At 36.1% G+C, this 20,709-nt stretch overlaps 1 protein-coding gene across 1 annotated transcript in view; it reads right to left on the minus strand.

The window, feature by feature from the left end:
• NELL2 (neural EGFL like 2) overlaps positions 1-20,709 on the minus strand; it is a 145,889-nt gene that overhangs the window by 87,660 nt on the left and 37,520 nt on the right. Inside the window, exons 6-9 of the mRNA XM_032207525.1 lie at positions 17,581-17,653; positions 17,324-17,406; positions 16,120-16,248; positions 14,739-14,841 (exon numbers count right to left, since the gene is read on the minus strand). Of these exons, the coding sequence (XP_032063416.1) occupies positions 14,739-14,841; positions 16,120-16,248; positions 17,324-17,406; positions 17,581-17,653 (388 nt within the window). The remainder of the gene's footprint in view (positions 1-14,738; positions 14,842-16,119; positions 16,249-17,323; positions 17,407-17,580; positions 17,654-20,709) is intronic.

The following is a 20,709-nucleotide window of genomic DNA, read 5'->3' on the forward strand; positions in this document are numbered from 1 at the left end:
GGTTCAAGTAGATCAGGTCCTGACAATGACTAATGACAGGGAAGTTTCTGCTTCAGTTTCACCTTCTCCCAGTGGGTATTGCTAGAGGCTAACTATAAAGGGTGCTTTTCTGAAGAACTGTGCTTGTAGAAAAATGGTGCAGTGCAGAAAAATAAGCAGACACCTACCTAAAACACCTTCTACTTCATCACATGCTTACTCTCACAAGTACAACCATCAGAAAGCCTCAAGTCACAGGGATCCATATGTAAGATAAAGTGTGGTGAATTGATCAGGACTGTGTTGAGAATTTCTGAAAGCAGTAAGGATCTGCTGAGGGCCTCCACATGTTCTAGTCACTGTTATAAATCCATGAGAGGTAAGTAGTTGCCACCATCAGCATTAATTTAACATTATAAAAAGCAGGTTGTATTCTCCATTTCTATGTTTTAAGTTCAGACCACCAATGAACATGAGGAGGGCAGCTACTCCTGCAACAGTGCTTATATGGGGCAACTGTTATCTGGTTTCACAGAGAATTCAAATAGAGGGGAAGAGGGAGGAATTAAGTATGCTATTCATTGGGATACTGTCCACATTTTTTCCCCAGATTTACCATGGAAAAGTAGAGTGTGCCAATGATATGTAATTCTTTAAGTATATTTGCTGGGGTGATGGCCTTAAGGCCACAGATGACTTTTAGATACACAGTGAAACAGTAAAAGGCAAGTTCCTCTAAAAGGCAACACTTTCAGAGATTTTACAATTTGTTTCATCTAAAAGCACTTAAAAAAAAAAAAAAAAAAAAAAAAAAAAAAAAAAAAAACGAAAACAGCAAAACTACTCAGTTTACCAAGAAATTGTAAATCTTGTGAAGTTTGGACCAGATGAACTCCAAAGGATCCTTCCAACCTAAACCATTCTGTAATTCTGGGAAAGGAACTTGAAAGTGACATTTCCATGCACTCAAGCCATTGAAGTTACAAAAAACTTCTGCATCAAAAATGCAGTTACTTCCAAAGATTTTTTGTTTTTATTTTGGATCAAAAGCTTGCCCCAACATTATTTAATCACCCACAGAATACACCCATATCTGAGTGACTACCAGGAACACTACAGATGGCCCCATTCCTAGCCAGACTCTCCTTTGCCCAGACAACTTCTTCAGACACATACAATTTTGCACTGTGAATTTGCTGCACATGCCTCTGTGGACAAGGCACAACATCCCATGACCTGACTTCATCTAGTTCCATTAGCTTTGCCTATTTTGCTATGTTTACTTTCCTCCCAAATCCAAGCACTTTCACTTCCACTCCAAATGGCAGCCCTTTGTTAAATTGGATATTACTGTAAGAGACAAGTAAGCCTTATTTGCACAATTGCACAGGCCAGTCTAATGTGTTTAGAAGTTCCCAGGAATGGATTAGTGCACAGATGGAGTACCATATCTATAGCTGCTGTTAGATCTCATTTCTTTCAGAGCACCTGTATAGAAGCAACTAGGTCCATGAAAGAACTGAGCAGAATTTCACACTCTCACCTCCTCCTTTACCTATTTTCATTCCTGCATAAGGAACCTGCCCATCCTCCCAGTCCTCTTCTAAGACCCATCATCCTTCCTCCCTCACTTGAGCTGAAATTACAGGATTAGTTGGCATAATCACAAACACCCCAGAGAACTCTACTTAATGTTCCTAAGCTGTCCTTAGCATTAGTTTGGCAAAAGGTTTTTTAAAAAGATAGTAAGGTAAACACATTTTTTGAAATCTTGATTAAATTTAGTTATGCAAATCACCTTTCCAAATTTGTTATCTACTCTCTCTCAACATTCATTATCAAATAGCATTTAATCAAAAATTAATCTAAAAAAATCAGGTGCTACCAATAGAGTTGGAAATCTTCAAAACATAATTTTAAATATAAACCTATGTACGCCTAATATCATGCTCCTACTTCTGAAGGCTGCTAGAAGTTACTATTATCCATTGTGCGTTCCCAAACAACAGGGTCAAAAGTCAGTGTCAACTGTCAAAAGTCAGTTCATGACTTGAAATATTTAAAAATGTAAAAGCAGCTGAGCAGATGCTCACAGATTCTGCTGTGTCATAGCTAATTTCTCCACAGTGCAGCTGTTGATGCTTTGACCCAGTTACTGGAAAACATTAAACTGGTGTTCACAGAAATTGATAATGTGACTATTCCTTTTTAGTATAGAAGTGCATTAACGAAAGCCTCAGAGTGGCTGATTTCACCAACAGAAAGGGGAAAGGGGAAAGGAAAAAAAAATATATGTATATTAACAGTCCTATTGCCTCAGGCAGACCTTTCCAGACATTAGACTCAGAATTTGGATGCTCGTGCAACCACCTATTTTTGTCTATATGCGGCAACAGAGCATGTCAGCTTCTAAGAGAGCTGCTATACTTCCATCTCAATGACACATCAGCCAACTCATGCTGTTCTGTTTTTTCCTTTTTCTTTGTCTACCATTACCTTTCTATGGAAAATAAGAGTCAAAATGAACGGTTTAAGAAAATATTTCATTTTCAATTGTAGTCTATTATCATCAAATCTGCAAAAGGTTCTGCAGATTCAATGCCACAGAATAAAAAGTTTCATCTTTAAATGAATAGGTTCATCTTTTTCATTACCAAGAATCTAAGAAATTACTGGAATGGGTCGAATAACATTAAGAGAACATACTTTATGAACTTTATGGATTTTTTTCTCAGTATTTTTCATTTTTTCATGTTCTTGAAAACCCAAGAGAAAAATACCAGTTTGTATTGAATAATTCTTGAATTTGTTACCAAGAGATTATTAGGAAAGACCTTAATTTTATTAGCTGCAGAGATCTAGTTCAGATTTAGTTGAATCAAACAGGAACAGTGGAATTATGATGATCAAACTTGACAGATAAAAAATTTGGAGTGGTACCCTAGGAAAAACAAGTGCCACCTTTCCTGCGGAACAATACATTTTTGTCAAAGGGAACTTTATCAGGACTTAGAAAATTAATTTAACTTCACCTCCCACTGCCTGTGATCACATCAGCTCAATATATGGGGAATACTTCAGTATTTCATGGAAAAAGTGAAGAGCATATAATAATGTTGGTAATGTATTTTCAAGATACAAGATAACCTTATTATACATGTAATACTGAATTATATCAAAAAGTCAAATTAGTATCTTAATTCTCTTCCCTCTAAGTTTTAATCATTCTAGTAGCTAAACTAATGGGACCAAATATCTTGAGAGGGGAAACAAACAAACAAACAATTTTGCCTTCATATCTTGAACCAGTAACTCAGTATGTGCATTTCCTGCAGGACATAATCCCAAATACGAAAACAAGACATCACCCATAGTCACAAAAGCTCCATGTCAGAGCTCATGAATGTCTAACCAGACAGGCACAGACACACCTGAGAGAGAAGTCTGACAGGAGAATGAACCATTTCTTCTATTTTTCCACTATTTTTCCCACATAGGTCTTTATATATCTAGTGTTTTATCTCTGCTTTTACATGTACACTTCAGTTTTCAAATTCTGCTGAACAGTGGATTGTCTTTCGTGTGTACAGTAACTAAACTAATGGCTCATCATACAGAAGGGTTTTAAACGGTCTTAATACAAATAATCAGTGCAATCTCAGTACAATATCAAGTACAACTACTTAAATAAACTTGCTTTCTGCATCTACTTACAAGTAGATAGTATGCTAAGAACTGCCAAAGGCATAAGGCCAAATGCAGTTTGTTTTGCAACATGACCTTCAAGCTTTTGAGAAAAAGAAAAAAAAAAAAAAAAAAAAAAAAAGCTGTCATCCTCCAAGGGAGAGAGCTTCTTGTGTTCCACAAAATATTTTATTTCAGTGACTTTCTTAGGACTGTTTTTAACAGATCATAAGACTTGTCCACATATGTTTTAAAGAGGTTAGACTTCAAAACATGGAATTTTATTGGAAAGAATGAAGGACAGGTCTCTTGCTGTCTAAGATCAGTTGTCAGCAAGAAGGAAAAATGTTTGAGACTTGCTTTAAACAGCATCTGGTAAATATACTAATAAATAGGTTTCTAGATGATGAAAGAGTGTTGCAAAGTACATACAGACTATTTTTCAGAGAACAACAGCAGCCAAGGCAAAGATTTTTAATTTGTTTGTTCACGCTGTAAGAAATCAACCTGTTCCTTACATTGAGTTTTCATGGAGCTCAAGATGTCACACTGGAAACAGGAACCAAAATGCAGCTGTCTGAAATGGGTGAACTGGAAAGATGGTTGAATTGTTGCATGAAAACAAGGAAATGATTCTTTTATTTATTTCTATGTCTATTTTAAATTTCTATTTTTAAAATGTACTTATTACTTTCCACATTTCTTCAGAGCAACTCTGCAATGCAAAATGAGTATGTGGTATTATGTGCTTCTGCAATACCACCAACTCTATACACACAAAGCAGCAAAAGATCATATACAAGGTTTAAGCACTTTGAAGTGATATTCTACTACTGTTAAACAGCATCTTTGAGAACTTTGCAACATCCATTTACATGACTGTTACCTTTTCTATGCTCTACTCATGTGATTTCTCATTTTGGTGTCTTGAGAACCTATTAAGCTTCTAGATATAGTATGATGAAAACATCTACAAAACAAACACCCTCTTCTCAAGACTTCAAAATTGGCCTAGAGAGGACACTGCATTTTAGTGAATATATATAAAAACAAATGAGACAGTGTAAGGAAATACCTGAATTTGTAGCTCTTTGTTAAAATACTGATAAATGGAGAATTATGCCATTTTATCTTTCCTACCGCCAAAGTATTTCAAAAATTCACCTACTAGAAATAAAAGGTATGTGCCCGTTTTCCACATGAGTTCAAAACACTATCTTCCTTGCTTTCAGGATAGCAAAATATGAATCTGATAATTGAAACCAAGTGTTTTCTGCACCAATTTACTACATCAAATAATAATGTCACTTTACCATTCTAACACAACTGTATATAATACTGGATATCAGAAACAAGCAAGATAAAAATGCTGTTCTCTACCATGATACCTTAGGACAATACGAAACTGCATACCTAATAGCATCTTCAAATTACATTCATGATGTCATGATGTCATAATTTTAAGGGATTTTAACTAAATGTCACGAATAACAATAAATTGAAATCTGGAAACCAATCAATACTGTGTTTGAAAAGTGAGTCTAAAGAAACTTTTTTGCAAGAGCAACAAGGGAAGTATCAGAACTTTTGTTAAAAAACAAACAAAGAAACAAACAAAAATAATAATTTCAACAATTATTAGGAAAAAATACTATTCATAAGACTTAGTCTGGTCAACTACCTTCCTAAACAAATGGGAAGAGCTTTTATTTTAATTGAAATATACTACAAAAAAAAAAAAAACTAAAAACACTCTCTATATTGACAAGAAAACATGCCAAGTGCTGTAGATATAGCCCTGGGCCAAGTGAGGAAAGCAAATTAAGCAAATTGCAGAAATACTTCTAAAAAAGAGGATTGCAAAGACTTTTGAAGGGAACAGATGAGGAGAGCATGAGAAAGGACAGTTACACCATAGATTTCAATTTTGAAGTTGTGTCTCACATGAGCAAAAGTTGCCATTATTTGAAACAGAAAATATTTTATGAGCTGACAAATGTAGAAACAGTGATCAATAACAGCTTGGAGGTCTCTACACCACAATTCAGATATCTGCAAGTGATGGCTAAGAAAGGTAAACCAAACAATAGAAGGATAAATTCACTACACGTTTCCACTGAAAGACATTCAGATTTCTACAGTCAGAGAAAGACTGAAAGCCACTGGTTTAAATCGTTATCTTTATAAAGAGACAAATAAAGGGTAACAGTATACATCATTTTATATTAAGCTCACTGAATCAATGTCATTCATATTTTACTATCTCTTCCTTAAACTGCCAGGGAATCAAGATCACATTTTTGAGGGTTTTGTGGTGGTTTTTATTTTCCAAATTTTATTTATTGATTTTCAGCCTTCACAACCTTCCCATTTTCTTAATTTCATGTGACCGAAGCACAGTCAGAAAACTGTACATGCTCCTTCTTTTACACTCCCATGGCTCCTTGCAGTGTCTTCTCTAGGCCAAATTTTCACCTAGATGCCCCTTGACAATATGGCAAACCTGTTATTAATACCACCATGTCCAGTGCAAACTGGTCTTGCAAAAATGCACATCTCAACAAGCCCTAATTCATTTTTTAATTTGTTTATTTGGGGTGGAGGAGGAGTCTGCTCTAGCTGACTCCATTATGTGCTCTCTGACTCCCACTTGCTACTTTTCTGTGACTTCTTCCTAAATTTGCAGTCTGGAGGTGTTTGACTAAAGCCAAATTCTACCAAATTCAGAAAACATGTCCATTAAAGATCAGTGTTACTAGTACTACAGACATTTGCAGAGCAAAAGTTCCAGGCAGAACCCAGGACATCAGCTACAAGCTTCTGATTTGGCAATGGGCTCCTGATTATGAGACATATATAAATACACACATCTGATGATGCAGTGACGTTAGCTAACTACTGTTAAGAAAAAACATACTGAAATTAATGTATAGCCACATGAACACCCACATAACCTAGGTGATTTTTGTAATTATAAATAGAACCAGATTTTGTGTGTATTTATTTTACAACACCCAACTAATCAAATTCTGTTGAAATCAGCATTATTGAAGTTGGGTAGTGACATATTATAAGACTGGAACATCTGTCCTCTTCCAGCTGTCTGAAAACCAAAACATTCATATCTAACATATGTTAATGTATTTTATTTCCAGTGCAAATAATAAAGTAGCAATACACTGAACAGTTTTTATATTTTGTGAATTCCCTGGTAAGAATGTAATAAAAAAGAAATGGAAAAGAATAGGTTCCTTTCCCCGACAGCCAAGAATAGAATAGGTTGTAAGCAGAATAGGAGAAAGCAGAAGATGGCCTACAGCAAAATTTCCAATGTAAAAAAAGTATTACTAATTCTCTACTGATAAAATTACCAATATTATGTTCCCAATTTCTCCTTTAGTGTAGATTGTTATACAATCTACATACGTAATGTATTTTAATGTATAAATTTTTTTTAAACACTTCATAATTCCTTCCTCAGGCACACAGTAGGACCAAAACAGAGTTACGTTCACATTAACTGGAATTCTCCTCATACATTGATACCTTGCCTCCAGAGCTATAGTCTTCCAGTTGAGTTCCATAATGCATGGGGTCCATAATAGTTAAAAAGCAACCAGCCTAGGAGGGAGCTGCACTGTGGTGCACTAAAAGTCTGACTGAGGCACAATGCACTGAATCCCCTAATTCTCCTCAGCTAGCACAGAACAATGCAACTCAAAGGGCATAGGGAAGGAGGAAAGGAAAGGTAGACATAAAATACTCTGAGGAGTCCAACTCCTGCAATCTGTATTTTAATTTACACAGTACAACGGACACACTTGAAGGGTTTCCCTTTTGATATAGGCATATTGCCCAGCTTACAAGTTCTGCCCAAAAAGCTCATAACAATTATGGCATTGGAAATTTAACTGATGTAAGCCAAATATATTGCTATGGTATATGAGTAGTTTGAAAATTGCTGTAGCTTAACCATGAAAGATATATCAGAGTCTGAGCAGCTAGAGTCATGGGTCCTGTCACACCTTTAGAGACTGCCCTTGCCGGTGCCTTTAGTTGGCTTTGAGTTCAGCACAAGAAAAGCATCCAAAACATTTTTGGAATGTCTCAGTGTTAAGCTTCCTGAGATCTTAAATTTCCTGGAGAAGAGAAGGCTCTGGAGAGATCTTCTCAGTGTGTATAAATGCTTGATGGGAAGGAATGAAGAAGAGGGAGCCAGACTCAGCAGTGCCCACTGACAGGACAGGAGTCAATGTGAACAAAGTAAAATACATTAAATCTGACCTGAACAGAAGAAAACACTTTTCTTTTTTTTTTTTTTTTAATATATATATACATATATGTGTGTGTATACATATATATATATTACTGTGAAGGTCACTGAGCACTGACACAGGCTGTCTGGAGAGGCTGTGGAGTCTATCTGTGGAGGTACTCAAAACCTAACTGAACACAGCCCTGGACATCCTGTTCTAGACAACCTGGCTTGAGCAGGGCAGATGGACCAGGTGTTCTCAGAAGATGCCTTCCAACCTCTACCACTCTGTGAGGTTCTGAGCTTTATAGTTCTGATAGTATGCTGGATTCACAGATCTAATTATTCACATTCACCAATTATGCTCTTCCACTATACCTTTGCAAATCTAAAATAGCTCCACTGATTTTATTGACCTACATGAATGCAAGGATATGTTTTTCCCCTCAAAAATAGTTTGTGCTATTTCTAAATAAATAAAAATACCACCTTTCTTTTTCAGACACGGATTTGCTAAAGTAATAGAATGGTAAACAAGCAGTAAAGTACACTGTGGTTCATCTCTGTAGTACAAGCTTGTATATGATGCTTTTTGTCTGTCATTATAATGTGATACTATCTTCATATGTATTTAAAGACCTGAGGGGGAAAAAAAAAAAAAAAAAAAAAAAAAAAAAAAAAAAAAAGTTGATGGAAATAATTTCAGCATAGGAAATCCAGAAAACAGAGGCTGAAGAGACACTGTTCCACTACAGTGTTAAATAACACTCAGACATTCTGACTGCTGACTACAAGAGGTCATAATAAATGCCATGGTTCTAGGAAATAATCCAGTGACAGATATCTTCCAGACATCTTTTAGTAGCGTTCTGAAAGTAGTCTAATTTATTTCATTTTTCACATATTAAAAAAAAAAAGTAATCTCAGAATAACAGAAATTCTGCTCTATTTGCATTTGTATTTTTAAAAAGCCACACAAATATTTATCATCAAAGAGCAACTAGTCCTTTGCAAAGGATTTCTTCACCTTTGTGTTCTAAAACACGTATTTAAAAAAATGGTAAATGAATCACAGAATCACAGAATTTCTAGGTTGGTAGAGACCTCAAGATCATCGAGTCCAACCTGTGACCTAACACTAACAGTCCCCACTAAACCATATCCCTAAGCTCTAATAATCATTGCTTCACTGTTGAAGAAAAAGATTTGAGCCTACATAGGCAGTTTTGCATGAACTAAGAAATCTCCTTCTTCTTTTCTCCTTTATAAGTGCCTGTTCTGTCCCCCTGAGGTCTCCTGCTCCTCTGCAGTACTGACACACTTGCCTTGCCCCAGATGGCCTACTGGAGCTGGGCTTTGATTTCCAGACTACCCTTTCCTCTGATTTCCTGCAAGGATTAGATGACGTGTTCAATAGGCATAGATGTAATTCAGCACGAGTGCACACCAATCATGTCATTCAACCACATCATGCCACATTAAATGCAAAAAGAGTTCCTCTGGCATGTGGGAGGCAGAGTCTGAGGCTGGTGTGCTGAGCTGCCACTGGCAGCTAAAGCAAGGTGGTGCCACTCCTTCAGCCCTGAAAAAAGTGCCAATTTTGTGAAAAGATCAAACTTAGTAAGCAAAACAGCTCAGTATTAAGTACATAATACTTCAATCCTCCTGAACAAATATTAATGAATTTGCGAAGAAGCTTAATCAACATTCCTTAATTTTCTAGGTACAAATTTTGCACTATTGCTGACGGTCAATTGCTCTGCATATGAGAACCAGATGGAATTCTACAGTTCCTTCTCTGTGTTAGTAAGCCAGGCATGCTGGAGCTTGCAAAAACAGTGTATAGCTTTGCAGAAAAAATCAAAGCATCATGAAGAGAAAAAGGGGAAATCCCCTTAATTGTGACTATAAAATTATAAGTTTCTGTAAGCTAGCAAAATAGATCAATGTATCAGAAACCCATTCATTTTATACAAGAAAACATTTGCATATTTGTATTTTAATCATTTTATTCAAAACCCCTTTCTGAGTCACAATAACCTCCTGATATATGCTCTTTCCATGCTAGCTAGCAACAGAAGTGGCAGCTGATCCGACACAGTTCTATGCTTCTTACATCTGTTTAAAACACTTGTGCTAGAGTGCAGAATTTGCTACAATGCACCAAAACACATCAAATGTCCTGCTTCAGAAAAAAACAAGCACATGGAAAATCACAGCCTGTAGATTTAATATAATGGCTTAGACTTTAGCCCCCACTAAAACCTGTTGCAATAGATTTAAATAGTTTGGGATTAGATCTGTGTCTGCAATGTCATGAGAAGGACAGTGATAAGAATAGACCTATTTTCTTCCTGGAGATCAGTCTTTGGTGATAGAAATTATTACTGTGCCAGACAGTGGTACAAAAATCACTTCTGGGCTTAAGAAGAAGAAAGTCAGCTAGTTTGTTAAAAATACACTCGCTTCATTAAAAAAAAAAATACATATATAACAGTTATTGGAAGTGATGCCTTAGTGTTAATACACTAACTAATAGGAAAGTTACCATAAAAAGATTTGCTGACCAAGTACCAATTGTCTCAGCTACTAAGACATTGTTAGTCCTTTCACGATTCACTTAAAATAAATGAACTTGTCCTTGTACATTTTAATCCAAGTCCATGGGCTAAAGCAATACTTCACAGAGTCAGTAGGGGAGCTTAATTTCTCCGTTTTGTATCAGTGCCTATCACCACGCAATGCATTTTTTTCTGCAGAGTAAAAAAAAAAAAAAAGAAAAAAAGAAGAAAAAAAAAAAGATATAAAGATCTCTTGCGCATACCTTCTCAGATAGGCTTAAAATTGCACTTGGAATAGAAAAGAAAGTAGCCTCTGCTTTCCAGCTCCAAACACTTCTCCATAGGAAGCTCCCACTGATCTAAGAGGCATACTTCAGTAGGTTGACCAAATTCTGTGTTGAATAGCTTGTCTGTAGCTGAAACATACACCCAGCACATTGGCCAATTCATGTGCCTGCGAAGATTGTAGCTGCTTTTAGCCCATTAGGGACAACAGAAAATACAGTGATAACTCATATGCGCTGTCATTCCTATTGATATCAGCATTGACCTTCACAGAATCACAGAATCACAGAATTTCTAGGTTGGAAGAGACCTCAAGATCATCGAGCCCAACCTCTGACCTAACACTAACAGTCCCCACTAAACCATATCCCTAAGCTCTACATCTAAACGTCTTTTAAAGACTTCCAGGGATGGTGACTCCACCACTTCCCTGGGCAGCCTGTTACAATGTCTAACAACCCAGAACAAGTTATCTGAGTGTTCTCAAGCAAAGATATGCAGTTTGGTCAGAAGGTGCATGTCTGGTTTTATTATGTTTTAGCATACAAGAAAAATCAAAGTCAAAGCTATAATTATTTTTCCACCACATTCCATAATACCTGTTCTTCCCTGAACTAAATATTTAAGAAAAAAAAAATGTGGTCAGTTGTGCTGAAATACTTGAAGTGTTGAAAATATCATCAAACAAGGCACAACATCGCTGCACTGCCCAGTTCTTAAATGCTGAGCTGGGCTGAAATTCATTTCCTAGTGCTTGGAAGCGTCACTTGCCCTCACCAGTCTCTTAGCATGACTGCTTAATGTCAGCTCCAGGCTTAAAAATTCAGCACTTTCCATTCCTATGTGACACAGCTGATACTCATTGCAGTAACTGATGGAAGGATTAATCTCACAGTTCTAGCTACCTGCAAGTTTGGTATCTAATCCATTGCCTGGCCTCCCTATGTATAAGGCCTCCTGTGGGAAGAAACATGCACCTCCACAGGGCAATTCATCTTATCTATTCCTGCCACCTCTAAGCACCAAGCACCCTCTGGATATGCCAGTCCCTTTCACTGGTTATTGAGAAAGCCTAACTGATGATGATGTCCATACTAGTAAATGAAACATGAGAGGTAAATGAAATAGTAAGTGCCAACAGGCTCAAACACTAGTGCATAATCCTCCACACAGTTTAAGTGTTAGCACAACTCATGGCAGCCCCTTGGCCTGTACCAGCCAGCAATCTTTGATGCAATGCCAGACATGGTTTGGGGGACAGGATTGTTGATGAATCATTCCCAGTCAGCCATCTGGAGGCAGACACTGTTTTAGGGGAGGGGCAAGAGAGCTTGGTCATGTATTTTGTGAGCCACAAATGGCACCTAACCCCAGGGCCACAGGACTGTGCCCTATTTCATGTAGTAACATATGTAAAGCCACTTCAGACTGCAATCCCAAATTCTATGTGTCTAAAGACATGTTGAATTAATCCATTCTGAATTCCTCAAAACAAAACAAAAAAGCTGTGAAGCCTGCCTGCTCATCACTCTGAATGTCTTAAGCACTGTATATTTTTACTCTTTATGCCAGCTGTCATTACATCAAACCCTGCTCTTTTCATTTTTTCTGGCTTTGTAATCACACAAGCAGAAGAAAGAAAGAAGGATGGAGAAAACTCAGCCCTGAGACATAGCACCAAGGCTGCCACAGCTACCACTGCCTGGACAGTTTTACACTCCCAAGAGGCTGACAGAAACACTCCATCATCTGGTGTGAGGTACCACAAATAGCAGGAAGAAATAGCCATATATGTTGCATCTCACAAAAATAGATAAATAAAAAAATAAATAAATACTAAAACTCGGTGTAAGAAATGGGTATGGGCCTCAATTTTTCTCAGCATTTATGATTGATTGTCCAATAGTAAGGACAGTGGCTCCTTGAGCAACAAACCCTAATTAGCTGCTCTCCCAATTATAAGCCATCTGTGTTTGGTTAGATGCCATCACCTAAACAGATGCTACATCCCATGATACAGTTCTAAGAACTGAGAACAAGAGAACAAAAACATTATTTTCAGAAGTTATCTAAATGAAGGAACTCAACTTTGATCCCTTGAGCAAGAGTTGTAGTCACTGAGCACACTGACCATGATCAGCTCAGACCCAGAGCTGAAGACACCGAGAGGGCAGGATATGGCTGGAAGACCTCTAACTCAGTGATTACTTGACATTTCCACCAAACCAGCCTGGAGAATAAATGAGGGTCCTACAGCCACCACTACATCTAACTTCCACTCTTTACACTTTCAATGGAATATAGCTATCTTGTCAATAGGACTCCAGTTTACACCCTCAGTATTTTGGTTCCCAGGAACTGTTTACTTAAAATATTGTGGGTTTTTAATTTCATTCTGTTTGTTTGTTTGTTGATTAATTTGTTTTGATTTTTGTTTGTTTGTGGGCTTGTTTGTCTTTAAGGCACTTTAAATAAACTAGGTGAAAATAGTTTTGAAATAGATTAAAATAGACAAAACAGACAAGTTTTCAAAACAAGTTTTTTTTGTTTGTTTGTTTTTTGTTTTTTGTTTTTTTTTTTTAGCTTGTCAAGAGTTATATGTTGCATGTTCATTATCAGTTAGGTACTGGCATCAGATAAACAGTATTGGAAGCTAAAAAGCTTTGATAACATTAAGAACATCAAACAGGCAATACCAGAGTAAACTTCCCAGTGTGATGTACCAGAGCTGTACGTTAACTGCAAGTGGAAGCATTAATGCTGTATGACAAGTTCCATGTCCACATGCCCATTCACATTTCTTGACCTTCACAAAGACTCCCAATAAAAATAACAAATTCATAAGAACTCCTGAGATGTGAGTGCTTCCCTGTTAACATCTGGATAGATAATTCCCTACTAAATTTGCAAGCAGTGCATTACAAAAACATACTTCAGAAGATCAGGTTTTTAAACTTTGCCAGCATGGTCAAAGATTCAAATAGAGGTTTGAAATCCACTCATCTTTCATCCCTGAATTACCAATTCCCTGAGACAACTAATATGCATGGAAATGTTGTGTAGTTGACTAAAAATAAATTAAAAAAAAAAAAAAAAAGGTATTTGAATTCTCATTTCCCCTCAATTAGAATTAATCTACTTAAGTTAAAAAGGTTTCATAAAATGGGATGGTTTGTGTAACTTCTAACACAATTAAATATTAATAAACTCCTGTGGGAGCAAGATCAGTGGATTACAAAACATCTTGGTGAATTTTATCATAAAACATGGCATTTCAAGCAGTTACATCTATCTCTATACTCTCTAAGAAGTTTTATACAGCAGAAGAGTGATGAAACTATATGGAAAAATCTCAAAATTTATATAATAAAGAAATGTATGCATCTTCTGCTCAGTTTCAAGAATGGATTCCACCACAGCCATAACATATTTGCACATCCATAATCAATATGAAATATTATATACAATCCATCTAGATTAACCTAAAATTCCCCTTCTTTAACCCTATTTGCAACAAAGCCAAAATGCTATAAAACCAAAAGCTAATCACCTGTATTAAATGACAATATTAAATTACCTGTATCCCGTTTCCTGTATAATTGTCTGACCTTTTGTAAAAGAACCTTGCTAGGTGACTGTTTTTTTCTGGTACTACAACATATGGTTGAAAGTACAGTCTTAAGATTGTGTTAGAAACACTGGTCTAAACAAATGCGAGGCAATTCTCAAATTTCTAGCAGTTTGGTATAAAAGATAACCTATAGGAAGTCTGTGGAAAGTTTTAATTTTTTTTTTAAAAACACTGATAAGAAATATCTGCGTGTTCAGAAGAAAAAAAAAAAAAAAATCCCCTATTCCTCTACCCAAATACTACAATCCCTGACCAGTTATTTCAATGACGTGTTTACAGAAAAGTTCATTTTCTTTCCAGATTTCATAATATTCATTAAAGGAAGCCCCAGAGTAAAACTTACATTGACATTCTTTGCAGCACTTGCCATCCACATATGTCAGGGCAGAATTAATCGGGCAATCAGAGAGGGGGCATATCAAAGCTTCGCACTGCACAGTACCATTCTAGAAGAATAAAAGGTGCTTAACTGGTAGTTATATTTAGCAAGAACAGAGATGTTCTCATACACAAGAACTTAAAATTTATTTTTAAATGCGATGAACTCTCTGACAGTACCCAAAAAGCCATTTTAGCATGGTTCTTTTAATAACTACAGGAACAGAAACTATACCTTCAGATTAACGTGCATACAACCTTTTAGACATATATGATGTATTCTTTCAGATGTCAATGATCAAAGACTTTTTTTAGAGGCAAATCTATTTGGAGGTAAAACATTCTGCCAATCAGCAGCAAATTGACATAATAGTGTGAAATAAGAACCTCACAGAATACTCTACCTTCTGATTTTTATATGAGAGACAATACATTTCTAAAAGGTAATAATACTGTAGCAGCAAGAAAAAACTGAGACAAAAATATGTAATGCATGTAACACTAAATTCAAAGCATTTTAGACAGCTATCAGCCAGGTCTGATAGTATGGACTAAACCTTTTCTTCAACCACAAAATCTTAAAAACAAAATTAATATCACTGCAAAAATATAAAGATCAAAGTCATATTAAGCTTAAGTAGAACCATTTAGGAAATTATAGACAGCAGCAAATCAATCTAAGGTGCAGTACAGACAACAGCCTTTCCATCAATTACTAATGGCCTTTGGATTAGGCATTTAATGAGTCCAAATGGAATTAATGAGTTTTAAATGACTGGACAATAATAAAGATGCTATGATTTGGTGCTTGAAAGGATACTTGCATTCAGTTTTGGAGTTCTGATACCTTTGGGAATCTTCTATCCATTTAAATTCTTTTCTTGTTTGTGATATAATAGAGCATGCATATGACCCTGACATTTTAATCTTTATTGCTTTTGGAGATGTAACCAAAGGCATCTAAAGGGAATCAGACACCAGGGATCTATTAAATCATTTGCTAAGAAAAAGGCTGTGTTTATAGTGATAAAAACAGGTAATTAATTATCCAGAGAAACTGTTTGCAACTCAGTGCAGGGGAATAATGTGATAGCTAAGTGTATTGCATAGGATCTGCCTATACTGGCATGAAATCCAGGAGAGCTACACATGCCGCCACTGCTGCAACAATAGGAAAATACATTTATTAATACTATCCCCTAAATTTAGAACGATATATTTTTCTCACATTTTGTTGCTACTACTTAGCACACATTTATAAACACCCCTTACTATTTTGCCCCAATAAACCCACAATCAGAGGAAACATCAAGGTTCCTGGGTCTCCGTTCAAAATGTAGTCATACCATGCAAGTGCAGTTCTTACAACCGTCTGTCCAGGATTCAAACTCTCTGTATGTCATGCCTTTTATTGTGCAGGTCCTTTCACAGTAGCACTGATCCAACTTGTTCATCCTCTGCTCAGCTTGGGACAACTGTATTTGAAGTTCACAAAAAGTTTGAAATTTGTAAGTGATCACTATGTTAGCATAAACATGATTGAAACTGTCCCACTTACTGTCAAGCATGCATTTAAATTCATGCGAAGATAATGACTTTTGTTAAATACAAAATGATTAAACCACCAGTCATTCAGAAATGGAAATAAAGAAGCAAGAAACAATGCATTTAATCTTTTGATTGTAACATCAGGGACATCATGACAGAAAGTGAATAGGTCATGACAGAAAGCAAATAGATGAGTATGACCCCTGATCTTTGTATGTGTGAAGTAACCAAGAATCTTGCTCTACATACATCTGCGGATACCAGGCTATGCACAAAAGATCTGAATCTGAGTGAAGAGGCCACATTGGATGTAAAGCTCAAAACCAACATTGGCAATTGTTCTTCCACTTCAACTAACTCATTTTTATCATTTGTGTATCAAATTAGCCAGGTAACAGCATTCCTGCAGACATCTAAAGACCTGTCATTTAAAAACAGAAGACTAGTCTATGTTTACTGGAAGATGTGAATGTTTTTAGTGTTATCTTCTGTAAAAAAAAAAAAAATAATAATAATAATAATAATAATAATAATAATAATAACAAGAAGAAAATACTGCTTAGGGTTCTCCATTCCCTATTTTGCAAAGATTTTGTCTGAGCACTCCGTCAGCTCAGGTTTAGAAAAGTCTTGGACCAATAAATCTTGCTGCAATAAGCCATATAACATGGTAACCTATTTCAGACCAGTTTTATGGACTTGTTAGCCTGATAGATAGAGCCTGAATATGTATGAGTTCTTTCCCTGTTCAGGCATTTGGATTCTGTTTACTATTACAATATATTATTCTATAAAAACATTAAAAAACAAGAAAGCTCTCTGAACTGTGAATTTGTATGCATAGATAGTAGGCACAGATATATAAATGCAAACATATATAAACACAACATGCATGGGTGTTCTGCACACACCCACATACATATCCACACAGATACACAATCTAAAAAAACAGCAATTAAAGGTCCTCAGTTCTCCCATGCCATGCCTTTTAGTAAATATTACCTTTGCTGATGTTTTGGCTAAAATGTCTTGCAGTTCCATAATTTTCTGCACAAGTCCATGGAAATCATTACAAGTTGGGCATGCTAGAATAACAAGATATGTATACTAGTAACAAGACCATTTATTTACAGTTGGTTCAATCACATCAAAGTTGACAACCAATATACTGAAACTCAAGGATTTAAGAAAGCTTGTAGGACAGAAAATAGGTACAAAGCATACCTTTCATTTTATGGTATAAGAATTAAGAGACTTACTGCGATTAAGATCTGGGCATTGAGAAATAAATCCTTGAGGCATGACAAGTAATTGCACATCTTGCATTATGCCCTATGTGTAAGTGGAGAGAAAAAACGAAAGGATGTATTATTTTTACCTGTCAAAATTATGTTTTCCATTTACCATGTAAAACATTAAAGCCCACACAGAAAAAGTGCCTGATAAAAACAATATTTATGAATACATAGCTTCTTTTCTGGACCCAATGCAGCGATAGAAGAATAAAGAGAAAGCAAAATAGATAGATGTACATGTACAGTCATAGTGAATCGTTTTTAAAGACATAATATTAACTGTCAAGATATAATTATGTGGCAAGAGTTTGGTTGTTTTGAATTCATTGTTATTTTTAGTTAGCCATTGCAGAAAAGGTTGAAAATGACCTTTAAACGTAATTTGAAAAAAAAGTTGCACTTTCAGTTATTTTGAAGCTCTCTTAAATAAAACTCAAATTTTTCACTAAGCTATGACTGTCAACAAGAAGTGCAGATTAAAGAAAACTTGAGTCAGGAAAAACACATTCATGCAAACCTTTTATGATTTTGATGTGGATCTTTTCATGAACACACAGAGTGTTAAGAACCTACATATCTGTTACACAGCTGCAGAGTAACATGTTGGCAAGAATTTGGGAGAACGGGAAGCTTAGCATGAAATTCAAATATGCCATCTGGAAAGGCCCCATTTCACCCAGAAGAAATCACATGCTTACAGGCAGAATTTACATGCATCCTTAGTCATTAAGACATAATTAGCAGCCACTTTGCTGCTTTCCAAAAGCAAAGGCCAAATAGCCATCCTATCATATACACTCCAGATGTCCCTTTCATCTATGATTCCCTCCCTGCATGTCCAAAATTCCTTCTTAGAAGTAAAAGCAGAATAATTTCAACATGCTTCAGCGTGTTTATGAAGTGAATGTTTCAAGACACAAAGAATACAATGCAAACTAAATGCAAAAGGCCACATTTCATATGTGTACACAGGGCATCCACTACAGATGTCCCAAAGTCCAAGCAAGAGAATTTTGACCTCAAGTGAATGAATCAGGGTGGTTTAGACACCTAAGTGACCTATGGAGAAGAGCAGGTGTCCCTGAAGAGTAACTGAGAAGTGTCATGGCTACCCTTCTCCCTTAACAATAAAGCTACTATCTATGACAACTGGATACTTCCCCATCCTGTGCAAAGAGCTGCAGTGATTAGTTAATAGTTGAAAAATAGGTGGGTATGCCTGAGACAGGACTCCACGTCAGGACCTCCCTCAGCAAGTGTTCTGGAATCAGGATCAAAGACCTCTTTGAAGAGAACATTGAAAAGCTCACAATATTCAATTCTCCTCCCTTTCTTCCTCAGCATCACCAAACTCAAATTCGTGTCAACCCAAGTTACAGCATTTTCATGAAAAGGAAGAATCACAGGGTCCAATCCTTTCAGGTTGTAAAGAGCTTAAAACAGATCTTTCACTGAACACATGGGCAAGTATTCAAATCACTCAGCTATTAATCAACAGTAAAGCCCCTGCAACTATTTGGGGAGATATATTCACCACACATCAGCTGTGCTGTGAGCTGGACTCTGCCACTTGACAGGAATTCAGGTTATTTCCCATCTCCCCAGCCTAACAACCAGGAGCTGTGACACCTCACCTGCCTGGGCTGCCAAATCAGGAGTTCCTGACTGTACATGAAAGGCTATTCACAGGCTCCAAAAGAAGCTATTGGTTCAAATTAAAGTACTTCTGGATATTAGGTGTTGGAGACTTTACACAACACCAGAAATTAGATGGCCAGAATTGCACTCTCAGACTTAAAACCTTAAAATGAAATGGGTACAAATATACCCCAGTGTGAGTATGCCTACAGACACATTGTTTCAGTGGAGCAGTATTAGACAAAGAAAATCATTTCAATGAGTGGCTAATGATTTTGGGTGCTTTGATCCTTCTGGACAACTCATTTAAGACCCACTCAAAGCAGCCTGATTTTCAGAAACAACTAAACAAATGGATGTCAGAAAATCAGATGAGTGGAAGTTGTCACACACAGTATCTAAAAACATATGCTCTCCAAAACACTAAGAATCACTGAAAGTACTCATCTTCTAGAGTGATGTGTCTTCTGTACAACGTCACATTTGCAGATGTAGTTCAACCATTTGTACTCTATTGTGATGGAGAAATTACTTCACACAGTATATTTTTGGCTAAATCAATGTTCTTTTAACAGCTATCAGTTTCTGTATTTCTGCCAGACTGGTTTGTCTTTGTAACTGAGACAAATTTTTCCATATATCTCGGTCCATTTTATCCTTCTTGAAAATTAACAAATGAACAAACAAAAAAATACAGTCCACTACTGGAGTATTTATTTTTCAACACCAAATGAGCTTCTTCATTGTCACAATGAGTTGGCAAAAAGAATATAATCAAGTCAAGAAGTGAGAAGGTACAAATAAACAAAAGGAATATTATATATATATATATATATATAAATAATAAATACATAGAATAAATGAAGTGTGTCTGAGATCAGTTTAGGCAACTTGTTAATATTTTATGATTTTATTCTTGGATTCAACTGTTGTTGATTTTTTTAAAACCAGTAATATAATCTTGCTGCTTGTTTATCAGGTATCCTCTTTTGTTTTAGAATAAAAAGAAACACATATTGAATAGAAAAATAAAATCATAGTCATACTTCAGTTTTCAAACATGAGTGCCCCACCCGATCTCCATATCTTACACTAAACAAAGACATAGTTTAGCATTTAAGTACAGCAAATGGTATTACAATACCCAAAAACTTATTTTAGCACACAACTACAGAACTTGCTGTGACAACAGTAGTCAAGTCAGAGTGTTTCATGATGGGGAAAAAAAAAAAAAAAAAAAAAAAAAAAAAAAAAAAGATATAGCAGGCCATATTTAACAAAGTGATTAGGTCTGTGACCAACATTATCAATTCCACTTTGCAACTCAAGTAAAAAGATTCCCACAGGGAGGGAAATGGGACTGCAGTATTCCACAGGGATGCCATCATTTGCGAAAGCAGTTTCCAAGAGGACTAAAACCAAATGACAGAAAGTGTCTGCGACCAACGAATGCTA

The sequence above is a fragment of the Aythya fuligula genome, chromosome 1 (genome assembly GCF_009819795.1).
Source record: "Aythya fuligula isolate bAytFul2 chromosome 1, bAytFul2.pri, whole genome shotgun sequence".
Lineage (NCBI taxonomy): Eukaryota > Metazoa > Chordata > Aves > Anseriformes > Anatidae > Aythya > Aythya fuligula.